This window comes from Urocampus carinirostris, chromosome 11, assembly GCF_059441175.1.
Source record: "Urocampus carinirostris isolate Australia breed hairy pipefish chromosome 11, RoL_Ucar_1.0, whole genome shotgun sequence".
Classification (NCBI taxonomy): Eukaryota; Metazoa; Chordata; class Actinopteri; order Syngnathiformes; family Syngnathidae; genus Urocampus; species Urocampus carinirostris.
Window position 1 is genome coordinate 921,599 of NC_142359.1, and position 14,815 is coordinate 936,413.

General features: G+C 41.5%; 1 protein-coding gene across 1 annotated transcript in view; it reads right to left on the bottom strand.

Moving 5' to 3' along the window:
• The window catches only part of snd1 (staphylococcal nuclease and tudor domain containing 1), a 237,408-nt gene that overhangs the window by 19,709 nt on the left and 202,884 nt on the right, over positions 1 to 14,815 (bottom strand). The window contains exon 22 of the mRNA XM_088347694.1: positions 11,647 to 11,850. Coding sequence (XP_088203820.1) covers positions 11,647 to 11,850 — 204 coding nt within the window. The remainder of the gene's footprint in view (positions 1 to 11,646; positions 11,851 to 14,815) is intronic.

The window sequence follows — 14,815 nt, forward strand, 5'->3', positions numbered from 1 at the left end:
AAAAAGGCAGAGGCGGATAAAATCTAACCGAGCGGACGCCGACGGGAAAAACAAAAAACCTGCGCTACGACGAGCGTCGGAATGGTCAACGAATGGGACTTTTACAGTCCATTATGATTTTAATTTACCTTTATTGGAAATTTGATGATCCGGAGTTTCATGTATTATCGGGTCAGGACAAAATAAAAACAAAACGGGACCCAAATGCAGAAAAGGACATTTTTTCATGGCTTATTTACAATTTCAAGCACTATCAAAGCCAATTTTCTTTTTTCCACAAGCTATAAAAAGGTTGTTTTTTGCTGTTGACTTTGACGATTAAAATAAAATCGCTATCCTGTCGCTACCACATACTTTGTGCTATTTTGAGCAGTTCCTATTTATGATCTTCAATCGTATTTTTTGTCAACAAGCATCAAAAAACTGAACAATTCTGCCATTACGCTTTAACAATGCACGCACAGCTTGGCTACGTCACACTTGTTCACGAACAAAAAAAGGCTCTATGGTTTTGGGGTAATAACAGAGTTCAATACAGAAAACAAAAAAATTACATTTTGTATAAAAAGAAAAAAATGGACTCATTTGAATGACGTTTCGAAGCAGAGTGCATTCAACCTTTTAATCTCAAGAGACTTCTCATCCATTGCTTTGTTTTATTTCAATGTATCATTTTTTGCTGTGATTTTCAGAGGATCTGTGTCTAAATTGCTTAAAATAGAATTTAAAAAAATATCTATATTTTGCATTTTGTGATTTATGTATAGCACTAAAAAGTTTTTATTTTCAGGGATTTTGTGTTGTGTAAAAATCCCTAAAATTTCTATTTTTTTTCGTAGATCTGCGAATATATTATTTCAAATTTCATGTGTTTTACATGGATCTGCTACAAAGCTTCTTACTACCCGTTTTCGAACATATTATGTAACATTATTTTGGTGTTGAGTTATTGTTTTTGTTCTGTTTTTTATTTTAATGCTCGAATAAAGTTTTCATTCATTCGTTCAAAAAAACTGAAGAGCCGTTTAGGAGCCAAAAGGTTCTTCTTAGTGAGCAGAGCCAAAATAGACCGTTTTGTAAATAGAGCTGTCCTTTATGACACCAGGGCAAGCGTTTCGGTGTCCATTTTACGCACATTTCGGAAATTCCTTTTCCTTTTATTGCGCGCTCTTTAGAGTCAGACGAGCAAGAACCTGGCAATGGCAACAATTTCAAGCATTTTTAATCACGTCACCCCAAATTCAAGCATTTTCCTGACCTGAGTAAAATTCTGGCAGTATCAAGGATTTCAAGCACCCGTACGAATCCTGTATTAAACACACACGTACAAACAAAATGGGACTTAAGAACACTACTTGCAAAAAATGTCCATTTTTCGTGGCTTATTGGCTTTAGGTCACTGCCATCAAACCCCGGCCGCCCCCGTCAACGCTCTTCACAACAATAAGGAAAATCAATGTACACTTCAATACCGGGAACTTAATCTACGGGAACGAAATCGCATTTTCTGAAAAACCCGAGCGGCCGCTGGAGTGAGCAGATCAATTCCAGGCTTGAAATCTACTGGATAATCACAAATGTTGATGATGGCGTCAATGGCAAGATTGCTGTCGTAACTAGAAAAACAAATAAACTTGCGTCCAAAGACGCCTCAAGCCGGCTCGCTTCTCACTTGAATCTCTCTTCCTCGCTAAAGCCTTTCCAAACATTTAGCTCCAGACACACAAATACATATTTGATGATACAGTGGAACCTCGCTAGTTCGCGGTTCCACTTTTGCGGGTTCAGAGCTTCGCGGGTCTAAAAAAATAGACCTTACCTTCTCAAAAAAAAAAAGCATTTATTGACTTGAGCAAGCGCGCGCTTCTGTCAACTGAGGACACGGTGTGGACACTCTTATTGTGAAGGGGAGGGGGAGGCCCTGACACAATGCTTAGTCATTGCCGCTTCGCTCACCCCTCCTTCAACTCCTCCCACCTCACCCCCTTCTTCTGTGGCACTCAGTTTATCGAGGAGGAACCCGGTGACGCGAAGTATATTCTCTTCTGTCACATTTCATCTCAAGTTTGACTTTATTATGTATACCTGTATACGGTTTTTAAGCATTTTTGAAGGGGTGCCGCTACTTCGCAGATTTTCAGTTTTCGCGGGTGGTCTCCGTCCCCATTAACCGCAATAACCGAGGGATTACTGTAATTGTATTTGAATGATATTAAGCCGGCACTTAGCCAAAGAGCTGACGTCCGTGATAATGCATTTTTTTCCACTTCCATACCTGTCAACCTGTACATTTTTGACGTACAAAGTACATTTTTTTGTGCATTTTAAGACGTGTACGACGTACAACGAAATCTGTACGGAAAAATGCAAATTTGTCAATGATGGGTACCATCCGGTATACACCGACTAGCACCAAACGGCAATTCAATCAAGTCAAACGAGTTGGCCGCGGTAGCCTCTATCTCGGTATGTTTTTTTTCGTTGCAAACGAAGCGAGCGGTTTGATGCTACTGTGTCTGCCGCTGTAGTGCCTCATTTCCACTCCCCTGCAAAATCCTCTCCCCCTCGCGTGAACGCGCGTACTGCTGCGCTTCCGACGCTAGCGATCGTATTCTATATCATAAGCTTATAAAAACAATAAATCTCCTCCTCAACAGCTGCAGAAATGTTTTGCCATTTGATGGCAGAGCGCAACATACCTCCAACAGTTGCCCATGACTTCACAAAACTAAACATATTTCCCAGTCACAAGGCTGCAAAGCTTTGTTTTCTTTCCCTGTTAAATAGTCTGTTTGATTTTTGAATTTAAAATACAAGCATCAATTGTTTTGTGCTTTGGTTTACAAAACTCATTTTTTTCCTCCCAAAATTATCTATTTACAAATTTAAAGTGTTATTAATGGATATTTTAGTTACGCTGATAACCAATGTTCCCTCGAAGTTGCGTGTGTGCGCACTACCCAGAGCAAGAAAATCGAGCCAGCTCACAAAAATCAGGGCTCGAAAGTGCTCATTAAGAAGCCAATTCAGTCTAAATGCGGTATTTGGAAATCAATGTCGAAGTAGAAGTTGAGTAAAGTCAGTAGAGTTTTTCGAGAACCGGCTTCTTCGGCTCGGCTCACTCAAAGGAACCGGCTCTTTCGGGTCCTAAACGGCTCTTCAGGTTGTTTTTGCGTCTTTCATCCCTATATGACCAAACATTATGTAAAATTATGCACAAAATGACTTAAAGGAAGGGGGAATAGAACAAAAAAGAAAAAATACCAAAATGAAAAAGTAGGTAGAAGCTGACAAAAAGAAATAAAGGAAGAGAAAAAGGAATGAAAAATTCAGAAAAAAGCCAGAAAAAAAGGGAAGAAAGAAACAAAGGAAAAAAAGTAAATAGAGAACAAAAAAAAAAGTTACAGCTAGGAAAAAAATAAACACAATGAGATTTTTTGGTCAGACATTAAACCGGTACGTGGTAGAGAAAAGGGTGCTGACCACTGGATTATTGCAAAACCTGGTTCATTTCAGCCTGTGCTTTGGTGCCATTACGATACTGAAGTCAATTCAGGAGTTTGAATTGTGAATTAGTGCAACATGTGAAACTACATCAATAAACACGTTTGAAAAAAATACGGTGTAAGATGATTTTGTATTTTGTAAGGGAAAATACGAGAGTTTGTAAGGGCAGGGAGCCCTGGAGCGCCACAGGTAGGCACTTCATATTAAGTTTGAAATAAAAGCTTTTGCTTTTAGGCTGTTTAGAAGTATGAAATATTGATTCATCTCACGCAGGGTACGGAAACATTTTCGACCCAACGAGCCATAAACACAAACGTATTCAAAAGAAGGATTTTGAAAGCCACGCTGAATATTTTAAAACAATACTCAACCAAACCGCCGAACCCGCTCACCAGACAAAAGCTCATTTTTCAGAACATTGTATTTCACCGTTTGTTAGTCCATAAAATCTATGAATATAACAATAGTATTACTATAAATATAGCACTTAAAATGTGTCACTTAAGAGTGTTGAGCCTCTTTTTTGTCCTAAATCAATTTCAAAACAAGGTGCAAGCAAAGTTCTTTCATAGAAATGTCACAAAATACAGCAAACAATAAGGATATGGTTGTATTTACCTTCGGCGCAGACTGCCGAAGCGAAAAGGGGAAAGGCACTGCCCTGCGCTGTGTAGAGAGAGATCTGCCCACCTCTACCGCTCACTCAATCAAATTGCTGAGTGGTTTCGCTGACGTTTTGAGTGCTTTCTGTGGGTTTTTATCAAAGTATCTCAACAGTGAAGGATTTCTTGACAACTTACTGCCAAAACGCGGTATATGTTGGTGTGATACCCTGATGATTTTGACTTTAAAGGTGTCACTTCAAAATATTGTACCAGCTCCAATTTTCCGTCTGAAACCATCATAGCAGCTCCTTTGGTTGCGAGTGCAAGTATGTGAAATTCTTAGATGCCCCTCGAGCATTGTACATGATAAAAACAGTCTTTTTCTTATTTCACAATTTCTATTTCTGGAATAAAAGAAACCCTTGACCGCGCGTGTGATACGACACCGATGATAGAGGATAAAAGCACATACAGGCTCTTTGAACTCAGTTGGGTATTTTCTACACGTACTTAATGGTGGAATAATCGAATGGTTGACTTTGCCCACATCATTGACATCACCATGCTAGAATGTTTTCTCTGTATGCATCGAATCCAGAGGATGAGTGAGAGCGTAAGGCACATGTGTCAAACTCCCGGCCCGCGGGCCACATCCGGCCCGCTGTGTAATTATATCCGGCCCGCAAGACCATTTGACATTTGGCTTGCAGCGCTGTCTCATCCCTGGACATCCTATTCTGACGTTTTAGTCACTGTACCCAATACTTCATATATGATGTATACTACACTATATACCAGGGGTCGGGAATCTATGGCTCGCGAGCCAGCTATGGCTCTTTCTACGAGTACCTATGGCTTAGAGACAAATTTAATAGCATGCAAACTTTTTCCATCTCGTTCTAAACTTGAGCCATTAAATCTGTTCAGATACACGCAAAGCCGAACCAAAGCTGAAATACAATTCAGTACTTCGCAGAATATCTAAAGGGCACGTTTTTCACTACAATTTACAGTCAAGGTGTCACACCCCAAAATAAAATAAAATAAAAAAACTTGTTCTGGCTGTACAACGCTAAAGAATCCTTTATATAAAAGCTCACTCTATAATCTGTGTTTAGTGTTCAGATACTTTTTGATGAATCCACAGAACAAACTGTATACGCCAAAACACCGGAAGAGAACTTCAAGTGATTTGATTGGGTGAGAGGGAGGGATGGGTGGAGCTATGCAAAAAGTGCAAGCGCTCCCTCCCATCTCTCACCCTACTCAGTCTGCGCCAAAGGTAAGCACATTGGGCTCCCTGTTCTCAGAATGTTCTGTAGCATTTTCATATTTCTACTTTTGACAGGAGATATTAAGGAGAACAAAATCTTTTGGGATATTGAAGTCTTTTTTAATATATATACATTGACATAGGAGCAAAGGAATTTGAATGTTATTTTAATGTTAAGCTATTTAAGTGAAGTTCTAAGTTGTATCATTTAACAAGCTATTTTTATTTACAGAAAAATAATAAATACTGTATAAGTGATTTAAGGTTTAAATGTAATATTCTTGTCTGTTTTTATTCCTATTTATGTTTGTCAGAAGATCGACATTATTAAGACTATTTAATGGCTATATTTGCACAGATAAAATACATGTATATAGTTTAGTTTTACATGATGGTGGCAGAAAAGAACTTACGTCCGTTCTGGGTGAAGTCCAAACAGAGAGAGAGGGAGTGGTTTATTTTGCGTCAGAGAAATCAGTACACACAAGAACATGACTTCAAAATAAAAGAATACAAGATTGATAAACGTACAAGAGATGCAATTAGACTGATTATTGAAGCGTTACTTCATGTGTGTGTGTGTGTATGAGAAACATTGTTTTTATATTTAGTAATATAAAAACAAGCTAATTAACTTGAGACAGAAATTCAAGAGATTTACATTGAAAACCTGATAATGTTCCAAAAATATTCGGTTTGAGTGCGTTCAATAAATGTTTATTCTGGTCGGCCCGCCACCTTAAGTGTGTTTTGAATTTTGGCCCCTTGTGCAATTGACTTTCACATCCCCGGCGTAAGGCGTCCGGAGCGACGAGACGCGACGTGTCGAGCGCTACGCCGCCGTCGCACCAAAACAAGCTAGAGTCATCCAGGTGTAACGCGACGTTGTGACCGGCGCGTAAAAAGCGGCTAGCGTCCATCTGCCGTGCGGCAGGTGCATCGGCGCCACGCAGATGCGGCCGGGATTAATCTTTACATTAGGACGCGGCGCATCTGCTATGCAGCGCGGGAACGCTAATCACGCTAAAGGACGTAGGCGCTATCCCACGCGCAGGCCGCTTCGCCGTTTTGTAGGACAGCGCCGCATTTAAGCGATAATCCCGCAATTGATGGGGCGCGCCCACCTCCGGGTCTCACGTTAGGGTCTTCTAGGGCACGGCTCATTTCAGAAAAGGAGCCTTTATCCTGGGCTTCCGGATGGCGGCGTTAACCTTGAGCGCCAAACGCCGTTGGGGCGCGACGGCAAAACGCCGGCCCATCTGTTACGCAATGTTTAGCAGGACGCGTTACAACGCGGGTAATGAGCGAGGAACAACCGCAAATAGCTAAAGTCACCCGAGATGAGTCTCGGGATTGAGATAAATATGGGCAACTTGTATCCATGCGAGCTTTTCATTTTTTCGCCCCGACTATCAATATACAAATGAATGAATGAAAACTTTATTGAAATAAAAACAGAACAAAAAGAATAACTCAACAACAAAATAATGTTACATAATATGTTCAAAAAGGGGTAGTAAGAAGCAAATTGCTTATATTCCCTACCCCTTCATCTTCCCTACAAATACACCAATGATATCACAACAAATGTATGATATTAATAATAAAAGTTTTGATATAACAATAGCAACAATAACACAAAATTATCTAGACGCACTATTCCCAATCTCTCCTATTACTCATTTTCTTCATCTTTGTATTCCGCCAGTTTTTTTGTATTTAAATTTAAACAAGTAAATCGTTGGACATTGTTTGATCCCGTCTTGTAAATTGTTCCAAAGTTTGACTCCACACACAGACACGCACGTACTTTTCCTGGTGGTTCTCACCTTTGGGATGATGAATTTACTAAGTTATAATTTCCCTCTTTCCGAATGAATCATTTTTGGATGTTTTCTGGCACTATGTTTTTGTTGACCTTAAATAGCAGCTGTGCAGAGAAAAAAATTACTAAATCATAATTTTAATCATTTGGACTGCATGAATAAAATATGTACATGATCTCGATATCCTACCTTGTGTATGGTTCTACATATACGAGAGCCATATCCTCCCACAGGGAGGGTGGCGAGAGTCAAAAACACACAGTCACGTTCATTCCCCTTTGCTCTTCCCCACCTGACACCGAACATTAAGCCCAGAGTTGCTGTGTCTGCAACGCTTTATCAGCAAGAGCAGCCCTACAGCATACACCGGTTTACCCCCTCTGCATCATATGTGTTCATTACAGTCATTCTTAACTATCCTTCGCCATTTACATCCATGCTTAACACAACACAGTCTTGCATCCATTCAGGGGTCAGGAACCTTTTTGAGCCAAAGAGCCATAAAAGCAAAAAATGTTTTCAAAAGAAATTGAGAGACCCACATCATATCTTTTCAGACAAAATTAAAAAAAAAACCTGTCAAATACGCTCTCTAAACAAAGGCTAATTCTATTTCACTGTGTGTCATTTGATGATTTCATGAAATGTAAGAAATGATAATAATGCCAAATCCTGTGTCACAAATCAATGTCAATATGCCGTTTCCAATTTGCCTTCCACCTTCAGTTAAGAGTGTTGAGGCCATTTTTTTCCATGAAATTTGTCCTGAATAACGGTTTCAAAACAATGTGCATGCAAAGTTCTTTTGTAAAAATGTCACCAATGACTGCAAACCATAACCATATGGTCATATTCACTTTGGGTGTAGACTGCACTGAGCGAGAGAGAAAGAAGGCAGGGATCCGCCCACCTGTACGGCTCACCCAATCAAAGTCCTTTGCCAGCGTTTTTATTTATCAGTTGAAATGGTTTCTTATCAAACTTCTGCATGAAGTTGCTTCGGCATCCTATGGACCAAAATCGGGATGAAATCACTTTGGAACGCCACAGAGAGATGTGCAATAGTTACATTTGATTTCGGAGCCATACGTACTCATGAAAAGAGCCATATATGGCTCCCGAGCCATAGGTTGCCTACCCCTGCATTAGATTAACCCACCTTACATCCAGAGCACATTTCAAAACATTCATCCAACCATATTTGGACCTTCATCCATTCTTTCTGTATGTCCAAACCACCTCAGAACATTTCCCTCAACCCTCTCGGCAAGCTCTTTCACCACACCAATTCTTCTCCTTACTCCCTCATTCCTAGTCATGTCACTCCACACATACTAACTACGCCAACATCTCATTTCAAAGACATGAAAGCCACGCCTCTGAGCCATACATCACTGTTTGGACCACCAGACCTTCATCCAATCCTCGCTTTGCAACTATTCACAAATCCCTACTTTTGAACAATCCGAGAGAGAGAGAGCGAGAGCAATACAGCTCCAGTTGCTTTTCCAGTCGTGACATCAAGGGGGCATATTTCAAACTGCAGCTCGTTTTTCTCTCGTGCTTCTCTGGGTGTTGTCTCGCAGGTCAGATTTACACCCTCAGCGGACCTGTGCCACTGTGCTGTGTGCATAGCTCCGCCTACCCCTACGGCTCCCCCGATCAAATTGCTAGAGGTTCAGGGTGCTTAAGGTTTGTTTTGTGGGTTTTCATCATAAAGTGTCTCAAAAATGAAGACAGATTTTTGAATGAGCTTCCATATAAAGGATTCTGTAGCGATGTACAGCCAAAACGGGGTCTGTTGGAGTGACACCTTGACTTTAAACTGGAAACCGTCCCCTTACATACTGGACTAAAGTACTTTTTCCATTAGTGCTACTTTGGTGATGCGAGCACTGGAATCAACAAGCAAAGCGTACCCGTGAAAGGAGCCACAGGTTCCCAACCCCTGGCGTGTAGAGGTTTCTGGACTAAGGCCATGAGCTCCAGACCACATGGTGATCCTTTAGCACCTCTTTCTAGTCAAACCGTTGAAACAATGATGCAAAGTGTTTCAGGGAGACACTTGAGTACACATGGGGACCGTTATTCCCCAAAGTAAGACTTATCAGCCATAACAGTGCACAATTACGAGCAATTAAGACGCGGGCGGCCATATTTCTCTCTCGCAAACATGCCCATTTGGTTTTTCGACTCAACGGTAAGCCTGACCGATATTGGCGGGTGTTTGCTAGCTGTAATGGCAGAAGAGTCATTTTTCCTTCCCCATAATATACAGGAGGGGGGCCAGTAGGGAAACGATCGTAATGGCCGGAAAAGTCGATGAGTACCGCGAGGAAACGACGACCGCGCTCGTTTCGCTTTGTAATAATTACAACTCGAATGAAATGCGCTTCTTATCGAACTGGTAACACTCAAAACTCCAGGGGCTGTTTGCAAATACCAACCGGGGCAACAGACACAGCTGGAACAATAGACACCTTTCAGTTTAGCGAGCGACAGCAAAATAACAGATAAGTACCCAATTTAGGGCTGCAACAATTAGTCTCTACCAAATAAGGCCGACGAACTGGCTGTGCTGTGAAAAACATCAAAGCGTGCAGTTTGGGAGTGCAGTTTGCTGTGTTTTACGCAAACGTGGCTCACGGCTAGCATCCCGGACGCTAACGTGGAGCTACCCAGCTTCAGCGCTGTTAGGGCAGACAGAGACATAAAAGCCAGTGGGAAGCGAAGAGGTGGACTTGCTATCTATGTGAACACGAGGTGGTGTGACCCTGGGCACAAAGATCTCCATCGGCTGCAGGGACATCGAACTTTTGGCCTAGCGTTGCTGTTGCTAACTAAAACACAGCACCCTGAGGCCATCCTGTTAATGAACAACAAAAGGATACTGCTGTCAGTGTGAATTTCCCTACGGGGATGAATAAAGTATCCATCCATCCATTGTTACCGGGCATGTTTTTTTTAACAGAGTGAGGCATCTCGACATGAATACAATCTCTGGAAGTCGCTCATGCTGTCTTGATTACTAACATACAGAAACGATGGCGTCACCATCAAATCACTGAACCAAACTTGCACAGTTTGGGGGCATTTTACCCTGGATGAGGATAATCAAGACTCCCAGCAAAGTTTGCATTGAAAACCTAGTGTATCATGGCAGAAGCTTTTTAGACAGTTGAATGAATCAGAGTCTGATTCGACTTGAAAACAATAAAATACAAGCATTGTCAAGCACTTCAAGCACCGGCATGAACCCCGAGTTTAACCAATGTATGAACTAAGCTACTGTAACAATGAACTGGTCACCCGAGCCACCTTTTTCATCCGTTTACCTTGCTGGCAGGAAAATGGACAACCTATGTCCATAGCCTCGATTTACATACGCGATTTTGGTTAAAACGGCAGCCTCCAGACATCTTGGTCTTAAGCACCTGTAGGGGGCGATGACGCTTCACATGACAACGCCGTACAAACAGGGTTGGGTAGGGTTACTTTAACTGGATTACTTTCAATGACTTTTGGATGACTCCAATACCAAATATGCCAATTCAAGACAAAAGAAACGAAATATGAATAAAATGACTACATTTTGTGCAGGCTTGGGGAGTAACGGAATACATGGAACGGCAAAAAGCTGTTTGGATTTCTTTTCATTTTGTTTCTGTCGCATTTGATGTTAGTTTTGCCGTAGATCAAAGAGATCAAAGCCAGGAGAGAAAGCTTACCACGTGTTGTCAGTCATCATTTTATTCATATTTAGTTTCTTCTGTCTTTTATGAGCATATTTGGTATTGGAGTAATCCAAAAGGAATTGAAAGTAATCCAGTTCAAGTAACCCTACCCAACCCTGCGTACAAACTCATGCCAGCTGCTGATAATCACCCAAATCTCAAACACGTTGAGAACACAAGGTTCCCCCAGCTTGGGGCAAGTTAAATTCGGGACATTTTTGAATGCCTTTTGAAGTCAACTTGAAGACCGACTCAACAAACCCAAAAATATTTCTTGCATACAATACACTGCGGCTTGTACACAGCTTTTTGCCAATTCTCACGAAAGGTCCACTTTCTGTTCATGGTCCAAAGTCAACGTCTCTGTCCCAAGCTGCTATGTGTATTGTGGCTAGACCTAAGGCCTGACTGAAAGCACATCGCCGTTTTGATAGTTCGGTGATTGCGGTCACGCCATGTTGCAAGACCATTGAAAAATGTTACTGAAATCTTTTTACTTCAAACCAATTAAAATCTTAATAATGGTGCCTTTCCAATATATGGTTTTCAATAACAATTAAGACCTTATTTTTAGAATAACGAATTCAATGTGTTTCGACTGAGGATCTGCGGGAACCTTGCCACATTAAAATCCAAGTATTTTCAAGGATTAGACCTATATATAAAAGCAGAAAATAAGGATGGAAAGACGCAGCACTGACCATCTTCTGCAGGTGCTTCTCCTTGCGCACGTCCACCATGACCAGACCTTCCTTGACCAGGCCGAGGCCCACGTCTTCCTTGGTGTCTCCGAACTGGACGGTCACGTGAGGACAGGTGGCGCCGGAGTACTCCACGTTGAGCAAGCATTGGCTGTTGTGGATGTCGTGCACCACGTAGTCCACCACGTCCGTGCGGGCGTCTTCCTGCGTTCCAAACCAAATCCACGGCCATAATGGCTCCAAGTTAAAACATAGAAATATGACTTCATGTAATTGAAAGATATCTAAAATACATTTGACTTTTCTCTCATGTCACATAACTCTCAAACTCATAAAACGGAATTGGTAGGTGGGTAGGGGCACCATTTCATGTGGTGCGTCTTGGGCAAGTACAGCCTGGTGGCCCCCATCCCTCTTCTTACCAACACGTCTATAATGGTATACACTAAAAAAAAACATTTGTCAATTTCACTCGTTGGTATAGAAACGAAAACACTGGCGTGTAGTAGTGCCGAGCTGCCGCTGCGTAAGCGCGTTGGCCGACTTGCATTGTGGGAAATGTAGTTTTTTGGGGGGGGTCATAGAATTCTTTTGAGACACCGAGACATAAGGTCTCAAGGGCCATATACAATTATGTGGCGGGACACATTTTGCCTGCAGGCCACGAGTTTGACACAAGTGGCCGAAAATAGTGGGCAGCTTCATTTCAATTTGAATTAATTGCATTTAAAGGGACGTCGTGTCTTATTTAGCACCACCGTCTGGTAAAAAGAAAAAACTGAATCCCCTTAAAATAAAGCAAGTTGAAGCCAAAAGCCAACCCCAGAATAGATTATGATATTGACAAACTATCATATTTGAAATCATTTCTGAGATCACGTTTTTTAAATCGCGCCAAAGTCCTTGGAACAGTTTTGGACGTGTAAAATTCGTTAAATTATTCATGTCACATATTTGTAAATTATACATTTACATCATTACCTTACTCATTTGTTACTTAAAAATGTTCATGAATTACATTTATTGCAAAATCAAAATGTAAATAATAAAATAGTCTTGCACTGTAGATTTGATACATTTCATTTGAATCTGGCAAGGTTGTGCAACTTCATTTAAAATAACAATTAAAAAAAAATGATCTAAGACATAAAGGTGCATTCCTAAACACACTTGTTGGTAGAAAAATGTTTATTCAATTGTCATTGGACGAGGCTCACAGAGACGGCTGGCAGGATTGGTTGACATCTTGCTGCTAAGGGTTCTAATTTTTGGTCTTTGTTTTTCCTTGTCTCATTTCATTTTTCCCTTGTTATTTTTGTCATTTCTATGTACATTATTCTCTATTTTCACCTATTTTTCTTGTTTTTCTAATTTCTCCTTTTTTCACTATTCCTTTTCATATACTTTTTTCTCAGTTTCTCCTTTCATTTTTTTCTTTTACTTTCTATTTTTTTAAAAAATTGGTTCTTCTCATTTTTTCTTGTATTCCTATCTCTTTTTTTCTTTATAACTTTATTTCCACTTTTTTTTTTTTAAATGTAGGGGTTCGATGACTTTGTGGCACTCATTTACGTTCCGACTACACAAAACAGTGACACCTCGCTGTAAATTACACAGCGTCCCTTTTCTATTTTGCATCATGATGCCAAACAACACGCGATTGTGAAAAACAGTGTTCGGCCTGGGAAAATCAGTTGCCACTTTTAGCCCATCCATCCACTCCTTCCCCCCACTCTCGTCTCCATGGCAACCGCCTCCAGCAAAATGCCCTTCAATGTGTTGAGTGCGAGTGCAGGCAAGGGACAACTGCACAAAGGAGGCCATTTTGAATCTATACTCACTTAGGTGAGGTTCAAACTGCAGCAAAATTGGATTATTTTTTTTGCACGGACGCGACTCGTATCCGATTGGTTTAACTGATCCGATTTTTTCACAGCAGACTGGGGCCACCGTCTTATGGGGTCCTAAATCAGACACATATTTGATCTTATGCTTTTCTCGTCATCCATAGAAGACACTAAGGCCGCACGATATTATAATTGCCATTTTCCGGACCTGTGTTGCAATTCCGATGCGATTTTCGATTTTAAAATAAAAGAGCATTGGAGTCATCCAAGACATTGGAGGGTTTCACCTCTAAGTGTAAGATTTTAGAGAGCGGCTGGCTAGCTACTTCTTCTGCAAGGTATCTGCGATGAATACAAGAATGTAGCTCCAAGTTGTCCGTTTAATAACAGAAAGGGCGGCGAACCACCTTCGGCAGTGGTGGCTTAAGACTAGCTAGCCTAGCGGTTAGCTTTCCCTACCGACGACGCCTCGGCCGATTACCCGGGCACGATAACAATCCAAGGAGCACCCGCTGGTGATCAGCATTTCTTTGCGCTCTTCTGAATTTCTTCAGAGTCCCATTTATAGTTATTTCTCGATGTAACGATCTGCTAAAGCTACGAGCAGCGGCGTTTGTTTTGGTGGCTGTACGAGGGCTGTTTGACTGACAGTTCACAAGTCAAGTCTTGTTAATTTGTTTGGCCCTTAATTAAAGAGTCTCAAAGGGCTGCACAGACCACAGATGATTGCAAACCACAGACTGTTATGACAGCATCCCCTGATCTAAAACCTACATGAGGGCAAGGAAAATCTCAAAAACCTCAACATGAGGAAAATGAAGAAACCTTGAGAAGGGACCACACATCATCATCAACAACATCTGCCGGATCTGCCTGACAAAACGTTTGGAGTGCGGTAAATCTTTGTTAAAAAATGCTAATGACAATTTTGTGTCAAAAAAGTTGCGTCCCGGGGACGCATGTCTATTTGACACGATGCGTCCCCAGCAAAAATAACGCAGCAAACCAGAACACTGCAAAGGTCTGAGAAATCGCATTTAGGTTTTTTTCCCCCCCGAGTTGGCATGGCACCATTGTCAGAGTGGCCGACTTTCAAAAAGTGACCGCTTTTCTTCCTTTCCAAATCCGACGGCTGCGATGTTTATTTTGCCGCGTCAAACGGCGGCACGAGCGTAGGGCTTGGCGGAGGTGGCGCTCGCACAAAAAAGGTCAGGTGAGTGCTATTGGGAGCAGAGCGCCCGTCAGCTGCCGGCGTGTTTGCGGTATAGGTGACGTTGGAGCGCGGCAACAGATGGGACACTTCACCCTTCAGGAGATCCGCA